The 8,902-nt window shown below is 36.1% G+C and overlaps 1 protein-coding gene across 1 annotated transcript; it reads right to left on the bottom strand.

Moving 5' to 3' along the window:
* Positions 1-365: 365 nt before the first annotated feature.
* LOC142178786 (uncharacterized) lies at positions 366-887 on the bottom strand. Its single transcript, XM_075248520.1, has one exon. The coding sequence runs from the start codon at positions 885-887 to the stop codon at positions 366-368; it is 522 nt and encodes a 173-aa protein (XP_075104621.1).
* Between the last annotated feature and the right edge of the window lie 8,015 nt (positions 888-8,902).

The following is an 8,902-nucleotide window of genomic DNA, read 5'->3' as shown; positions in this document are numbered from 1 at the left end:
ATAATCACTTTATTACTTTCTTTTGTAAATTTAGTAAACTTGAGATCCGTTCCTTTTAAATGTTCCAGGATTTATCAAATTCCAATCCCACGGTCCCCACTTCCCCCACCCCCCTCCTTTTCCTTTTTTTTGGTTGGAAAGATAAACTATATTATAAACGGTTAAACAAGTACAACATAATTGTTAAGTAGATGCCTACAAGGCATCTTTTCAGAAGAGTATTAAAGCATTAATCACAAATCTAGTTACACCCCAATTCAGCAGAAAGAAACAGAGTAAACATGTTGATTCTCTTCATGGTTTTAACCTTAACTATTACACAAAATATTTAAAGCATGAATTAGCAAGCGTTGATCACTAGATAACTAATTAAGCATCCTGCTGTGGAGTGTGCCCGTGTGATCTTGTTCATAAAAAGACATAGCAAAATGTGGTGGTGTCCCAAAAAGTAGGCAGTGCTCCTGTGCATGCATGACTCCATATCTAGCTAAACTATCTGGAACACAATTCTGCTCTCTGTAGATAACTTGTAATGGTAGACTATCCAGCTGTTGGAGCAATAGCCTGCAGTCATTAATGATATTAGTAAAATGCATTGTAGGTGCTTTGAACATACCGATTATTGCATGTGCATCCGTCTCAATGATGATTGGTTTGAGATATTTCTGTACAGCAATTTGCAATCCCTTGAGGAGTGCAAAAAGTTCTATTTGAACACTGGTTCCTTCTTTCACAGATCCTACAAAGCCTATAATCCAATTGCCTTGGTGATTGCGGAAGACTCCACCAATTCCATAATTGTTTCGAATAGGAGAGCAAGATCCATCAATGTTTAATTTGTAAATGGCCTGATTTGGTGGATGCCATTTTATATAGAGGGGTGACATAGTATTATTTTTTACAGTATGACTTGTTAAGATGTAATATTCAGCTGCCCTTCTTAAGATTAAAGGTATATTTAAAACAATTTTTTGATGTTCTAAAGTAAGTTTGTTTCTTATAATCCAAAGTTCCCATAAAGCAAATGGAATAAGAGTTGTATAAGAAATTTTGTGGGGTGTTGATACTAGAGGGGTATGTATAAGTTGGTACAACCAACTCATAGTATCATTATGTGATGTTGAGAAAAATTAGTTGTAACTGGAACCCTAAGGACATTCCAAAGTTGTAGTGCATTGGCACATTGTTGAAATAAGTGAATAATTATTTTAGTGTTGACATTACACCGAGGACATGTTACTGAACTGGTAAAACTTAGTCGTATAAGATACACAACAGTTGGAAGTCTATCATGACAAATTAGCCAAAGGAAAAAAGAAATTTTAGGAGGAATCTGAAGTTTCCAAATCCACTTGTAGGAGGTGGGGATTGTGAGCACGTGATTTTTGCCCTAACAAAAACTACTCCAAAATATATCAAAAATAAAATAAATTTCTTTTACTGTGTAATTTTTGAATTTGCGTGGTGTTAAATATTTGTGTTATGTCCGTAAATGTTTACTTTGTCATAACAAAATGAAAAATAAAATAAAAATATATGTTGCATGCATATCTAGGATTTGATTATGCATTTAATAATTGATTCGAAAAAAATAAAATCACAAAAATATGTGTTTGTTCTAGTTTTAATATTTCAATGTGTGATTAATGTGTTGTCCATGCATTAATAGGTAATTTATCTTTGCAAGGATAATTTTATTTTTTATAATTTTTAGGAATTTAATAATTAGGAATTTAATTAGGAAATTAAAAGAAGTAGAAATTAAGTGGGTAAAACGGATCTGGGCAGATTCTTAAACAAAACAATCAGGCTCAAACCATTTTAACTCACCCCCACAGCCCAATCCAGCATACCCTATCCGGTCCAATTCAAACCAGATTAAACGACGTCGCATGAGTTATTTCCAATCAGAGCCGTTGATTCGTTGCAATCAAACGGTCCAGTTCAGCCCGTGCATAAACAAAACGATGACGTTTAGGGCAACTAGATCTGAACCGTTCAGTCATTTTGATCTCACGGTCTTAAAATACTCACTCAAACCCGATCCATTTCAAACCCGGGCTGACCCTTTCCCTGACTAAAACCAAACGACACCGTTTGGTTAAGTGAATAAATCCGGGCCGCTCATTCTGATTGATCTAACGGTCAAGATCAATCCACCCCTCCCCTATATAAGTTCCAGACCCCTACCCCGGCCCCCCTAACTAAACCCCCCCTCTCTACTGTTCATCGTCACCTTCCTCAGACCCCCCTTAACCCTAGCCGCCCTAGGATTCCACCGCCTGAAACCCGGCGGCATCAACGCCGCCGGTCACCAACTTAACACCCCAGAACCCCCTGAACACCCTCTATTCAAATATGTTATCTGCTTGGTTCGAATCTCCTTAAAGGTTCTCGAATCTTCATTTGAACATTCGAGCCAAGTTCAGATCTAAACCAAACAGCACCTAGTCGACACCATAGCTTCCCCTAGTCATCCTGAGTATGGATCTGAAGTTAGTTTGGCTCGAATCAGTTCTGAACTTCTCGAATCTTCTTTTGAAGATTCGGACCAAACAAGAACAAACTCAGATCCGTTTCAAACTAACACCAAATGACCCCTAGGCTACCCTCACCCTTGTATCATGTTTGGTTCCCTTCGAATCTGCCCGGAAATGATCGGATTTAAGATCCAAGAACCTGAAACCCTAAAAATACCAAACTTTTGGATTCCGTTCATATTAAATGAAGATTGAGGTTTAATCGACCTTAGTCGAAGTATTTTCAGTGGAAAATACTTCGACTAAGGTCTGTTTGATTTCAAACAAAAATCCGAAATCCAAGTTGAGTTCGAGTCGGAATAAAATTGAAAATTCAAAGGTATTTTTTCTATTTATTTTGTGTATTATACGTGTATTTTTGTGTTTGTTTTAGTCTGTGTAATTTTCCCATCTTTTATTATCATACTGTCTCCTACCCGTCTACTTGATTTTAAATGTAAATTGTTTCTGTTGATTGTGCTTAGTTACAATGTGTGTAATCGACTCGATTAAGCTCGTCGATTAGTTATATTATGAATTCTCATTCATGATAATACTGATTGAAACAATCTGTTTCTATTTTATGCACTGTTTGTTGACAGATATTGTAGATAATCATTTTTAACTAATACTCGTCAGTTAAATCATCCTGGTTTATATGAATCTGTCAAAATAAGTGTTGTATATATGTTATTGTCTGAACATTAAAGTTTCAGGGCATTGTCAGTATTGACAATGATCCTGTGTGTTGTTTGATTTTGGTTCAATGTTAAGTCCAGTCTGAATTGTTATGATAATTTCAGTAATATGTTGTTATGATGTTAGTTCTGAATTCAGTGTAATATTGCTGTAATGTCAAGTTTGAATTCAAGTTTACAAAAGTTGGTCAAATACAATTGTGTTAGGAGGTTAATAGGATTGGTTATAGCTGTAAATCAGAAGGATAATTAAGTTTATACAGATTTTAGAATCTGTTTTGCAGTAGGTTCTGATTTTTCAGTAATAACATCAGGATTTCAGGGGCATTTCTGGGAATGAAACAGTAAAAACAGGGTGTTAGTGCTAGTGTATTATAATGTAATGTTAGTGGCTATAGTTTAAGATAATAATGGGAAACAAGGGATAATGGGGCTGCTGAAAATCAGGTTAGGATCATATAAAGTATTAAAAAGTAGTTTTTAATGGAAACTTTCTAATTTTTAAAGGGATAAAGGGTCCATCCACCATTACAAAGGTGCAACCAGCCCTGTATAAATACAGGAGCTGGACAGACAGAAAGGAATGAGTTTTAAGAGGGGAAAAAGGAGTTTTTTAGAGAAAAGAGAGCTTAGAGAGAGTTTAAAAAAACAGACTTTAAGAGGAGAAGAAAAAATCAGTTTTCAGAAAGAGGGAAATCAGTTTTCAGAAGGAGAGATCAGTTTTCAGAAGAAGAGAGTTTGAGAGATTTTAGGAGAGGAAGAAGAAATAGAAAAGGAACAAAAAGAACAGTCACACACACACACACAGATATACAGCAGCAGAAACAGAAAAATCAGAAAAAAAAATGGGAATTTGAAACTGAAAAGAAATTGAAATCTGAAATATTGTTCTTTTGTTGAATCTGTTCAACCTTACTTGGTTCCACTGATTCAGTTAACATCTGAAGTGTCTTTTAAAAAGTGACTGTACTGTGCATCTGTTTTCTTCGGATCTTATTATTGTTTAAATCTGTGGGAATACTGGTATTTGGGGCTGAGTTTGTTACTGCTGCTACTGCTGAAATTTATTCCTTCCACCTTCATTTTCAGGTACATGTCTTTTAAATTTTAAGTTGGAAAGAGATTCAACATGACTCATCAATGAAGCTTGAATTGAAATTCTATTTTTCAATTGTCCAAATTCATTAGTTTAATTTTCATTTTTTTATGTTAGTTAACTAGTAGTGAATTCAATTTGATAGATATGAGTTAAATTGTCTTATTTTGAAATTCATATAAAGTTTTGTAATAATGTTAGCCATTCCGAAATCTCATTGGTATAGGTATATGTGAATTGTCAAAACAGGGAGTAAGGCATAAAAATGGGCCATTGATTACATCCCATAATACCATTAGCTAAATGTAAAGATTAAGAAGTTATATTAGTAGAATATCTTGTAACAAATATGATTTTGTTTAGATTGGTATAAGTTATTATATGGTATGATGACAGGTATAATCATATGAGTAAAGTAAGTTGGTATAGCTCGTCATGACGTTAAAACGTTATGAATGTTTACGCCAAACAGTTAGGTTGCATGTAAGGTAACTTTGTTGAAATTAACTTGTATAATAATTCCTTTCCTATAAATTCGATGCCTATCTACCTTCATAAAACAAATTGACCAAATAATTAGGCCTATTAGATTAAAAGCAAGTATATGAGAATGAAAGAGATGTACAAGCATAAATTGCCACACTTTACATCAATGATAATTAGAAATAGAATTTGCATTAAGTAAATAATGAAAATTCTCGGAAAATATTTCCTTCCTTTATGAATCATTTATTTTAAGTTTCATATCATTTATTTTCAGTTTCATATGCAATTTATTCTTTGGCATATATATATATGTCATATTTGTTTAAAAAATAGTATTAATCATATTTTTATTCTGTTCTTTGAATTTGAATAGTTGGAATGAATATAACTTATATTCGGAAATCATAATCGACGAGCAACCTTTAATAGATTGCGAATTCTTTTCAAAGAATTTATAGGCCTCTAAATAGGAGTTTTTTCATGATTTTCACATAAAAGAAATACATGAATATAATAAACAATTTGTGGAAAATCCCTAAACCATTACAAATATTTTGCGCAATTAGGGATACGTTCGCGTACCCTGATTATATTTTTAAAAAGTAATAATTCGGATTATGCGTACGCGCAATTTCGAGTGAATATTTAATAAAAGGATTTTTCCAAAGGCGTTAAATCAATTTCATAAAAACCCGAGATGTACGGTTCACTATTCAAGAAAAACAAATATTCTTGATTCGACACAATTTCGAAAAATGATTGTTCAATAAATATATTACCAAAGGTTATGGTGTACACGTACACGTGACACAATTCCGCATTTGTTTTTAAAAAAAAAAAAATTTAAAACACGAATATACGTACGCGTAATTCGATTCAAAGAAGGGTCCTCAATCACAGTAAGTATAAGCGGTAGCAAAAATCATGTAACATCAATATATTTAATAAAAATCAAGATAATTAAGCCAATAATAGAAACAGTTAAGCGACCGTGCTAGAACCACGGAATTCGGAAATGCCTAACACCTTCTTCCGGATTAACAGAATTCCTTACTCAGGATTTCTGGTTCGCAGAATAATAAACAGAGTCATATTCTCCTCGATTCAGGGATTGAAATTGGTGACTTGGGACGCCTTAAAATTCCCAGGTGGCGACTCTTAAATAATTAAATAAATCCCGTTTCGACTGTCCTTCAATTGGAGAAAACTCCCTCACGCGCCCCGGCGGGCGCGGTGAAAAGGAGGTGCGATAGCTCTGGCGACTCTGCTGGGGAAAAAAGTGTTGTTGTAACCCAGAACCATTGGTTCAGGGTTTAAAGAATTCGAGCTTAAATATCTGTGTTAATTGGCTTTATTTACTATATGATTTTCAACTGTTTATATGCTAATATGCTAAATGTTTTTTTTACCGCTTTAATATTATTTGAATTGTGAATATATACAACTGCTACGAAACCCCCTTCTTTCTGAGTCTTCTGAATTTATGGTGTACACGTGCGCGTGACCCACCTTTCTGTTAGAGTCGTACCAAATAAGACGGAGTTGGGACAAGTAACTAGGCCGGGCAGACTTTCGTGCTCCCGGTACGTTGCCCCCGCTTCGGCTCAAACTGTCCGTTTGGGTAAGCCAGGTCTAGAACAATCAACCTAAGGTTTTACACTTAGAATAACTCAGCCATGTACCGGATCCCTAGTAGGAACGAATATTTGCATCATATGCATTTGGCCTTGGAGACTCAACACAGGGGTTGGGTCTGTCTAGGACAGGTGAACCCAAAATTAAAAGACCATCATGATGCATCCTACTTGTTATTTGTGCATTCATTCGCCTCGAACATGCTTGTTGACCAGCTTAAATAAAATCTTGGTAAGAAGAAAGGAATGAAATGGGTTGTTTTAAAAAAATTTCGAAAAATATAGTTTTAAATTTTGAAATAAAGATATTTAATAAAAAAAAATCGAAAATAATTTTTAGTATAAATTTCCCAAAATGAATTTTGACTTTATTAAAATTAAATTTCAGATACAAAATGAGCACCACACAAAGCCCCTCATCCACAAGTACAGAGGAATTTCTATGTCAGCTTCAAATGTGGTGGTATGATTTAGGCGAAGACGGTCAGAAATGGGTCGTCAAGCATTTGGGAAATCTCACGGACATTATGAAAGTTAAACCCCGTGATGATCTGATTGCGGCGTTAGTAACTTTCTGGGATCCTGTTCACAATGTTTTTCGTTTCTCTGACTTCGAGCTTACTCCTACATTAGAGGAGATAGCTGGCTATGCTGGTTTTGACGGAAGTTTACGAAAGCAAAGCTTGATATTCACAAAGGCTCCTTCAGTACATCGATTCTTCGGTCTTTTGAACATCAGCAGTCAAATCAGGAAAAGCAATGTCATCAATGGATGTTGTTCCTTCAACTTTTTGTATTCAAGGTTCGGAAAGTCAGATGAGTTTGAAATTCATGAGAAAGGCCTTACTAATAAGCAAAACAAAGACACTTGGCAGATTCACCGTCGATTTGCTTTCATGGTGGCTTTTCTAGGAGTCATGGTCTTCCCAAATAAAGAGCGAACAATTGATATTCGCACCACAAAAGTTGTGCAAATCCTCACCACTAAAGAAAATCACACCCTTGTCCCCATCATTCTATCAGATATTTATCGGGCTTTGACTTTATGCAAATCAGGAGCAAAAGTCTTCGAAGGATGCAAAATTTTGTTGCAAATGTGGGTGATTGAACATCTCCAACAACAGCCCAAGATCATACAGTATGGGTCAAACAAAGCTAATTGCATTGAGAGCTATGAGGAAAGAACAAAAAATTATCAAGCTCCAGAAGGGATAGAAGCATGGGTATCTCATCTAAAGGCTTTAACGGCAAATCAAATTGAATGGACCCTGGGATGGCTCCCGATGAGGGAAGCAATACATATGTTAACCTCAAATAGTTATCTACTGCTATTGGGATTGAGAAGCATTCAGCCGTATGCACCACTAAGAGTCCTAAGGCAATTAGGGAGATATCAAATAGTTCCTGATGATGAAGATTTGAGTGTGCAAGTAATCGAATTACACCCAGAAGCCACTATTCCCGAGGCTCTACTTCAGCAGATGTGGAATGGATGTCGATACTTGAAAAGTGATACTCAAGTCCCAGACACTACAAAGGGTGAGATAAATCCTGGATATGCAAGGTGGTTTGAAAAACGGTCTCGCGTGGATGATGTACCAGAGCCTGAGCTAAGAAGGCCAACAAAAAGACCCCATGTTCAAAACTTCAATGATAAAATCCAAGAGCGGTTGATCTGGGGAGAAAAAGAAAAAGGGTACAAAGCAACTATCCATGCCCTAAAAGAAAATCTAAGAAGCCTCAGTTTGGAGAAAGATTTGCAAGCACAAGAAGCCGAAGGCGAGAAAAAGAGTCTAGCTTGTGAGAATGAAAATCTTCATGCTCGATTCCAAAAAATGAAAAGAGTTTCTGAAACACCAAAGAGGAGCTGGAAGGATAAAAAAACCATCGCCAATCTCTTTGAAAGAATGCAAGATTATGATTCCATTCTTGCGGAAAACGAAAGGGCATTGAGCAAAGCAAAAGAAAGGATCCAACAATTAAACGAAGAAGCCAGATCTAACAAGGAACGCCAAGATAGGCAATCCGAAAAAGACAAGGCACAATTCAAGAAGGAAAAAGACTATTGGATGCGATCAGAAGACCAGCTTCGTGCACAACTAGAAGAGGCAAAAAGATGCAACAGAGAACATCAACAAGCAGACCTCAACAGGGAAAGATCGCAAGCAAGATTAGAGCAGGCCAAACTCCGAGCTCTGTTAGAATCAGCTCTAGATCGTGAAAACCATGTCATAGATATAGCCACCACTCGTCAGCAGCAATTGCAAGACCAAAGACCAACGTCTCCAAGGTTTCAGGGCACAAATCCACGACCTGGCAGTCTTCACATCTCAAAGTTATGTAAACTGCCAAGGAATGGATTATGAAAGGTTTACAGAGCATGCTCCCACTTTTGCTCGTCATCTAGCAATGGAGTTGGAAAGGATGTATCGAACGCTGGGAGGCCATCCGGGTCAAGCCCCACATTGA

This window comes from Nicotiana tabacum, chromosome 3 (assembly GCF_000715075.1).
Source record: "Nicotiana tabacum cultivar K326 chromosome 3, ASM71507v2, whole genome shotgun sequence".
In the NCBI taxonomy this organism is placed as follows: Eukaryota; Viridiplantae; Streptophyta; class Magnoliopsida; order Solanales; family Solanaceae; genus Nicotiana; species Nicotiana tabacum.
The sequence above is the reverse complement of the archived record's forward strand: the minus strand, read 5'-3'. Positions and strand labels throughout refer to the sequence as shown.

What these genes read in the sequence shown, in the direction of transcription:
- LOC142178786 (XM_075248520.1), bottom strand. Translation starts at nt 887, where the DNA reads ATGTCACCCCTCTATATAAAATGGCATCCACCAAATCAGGCCATTTAC.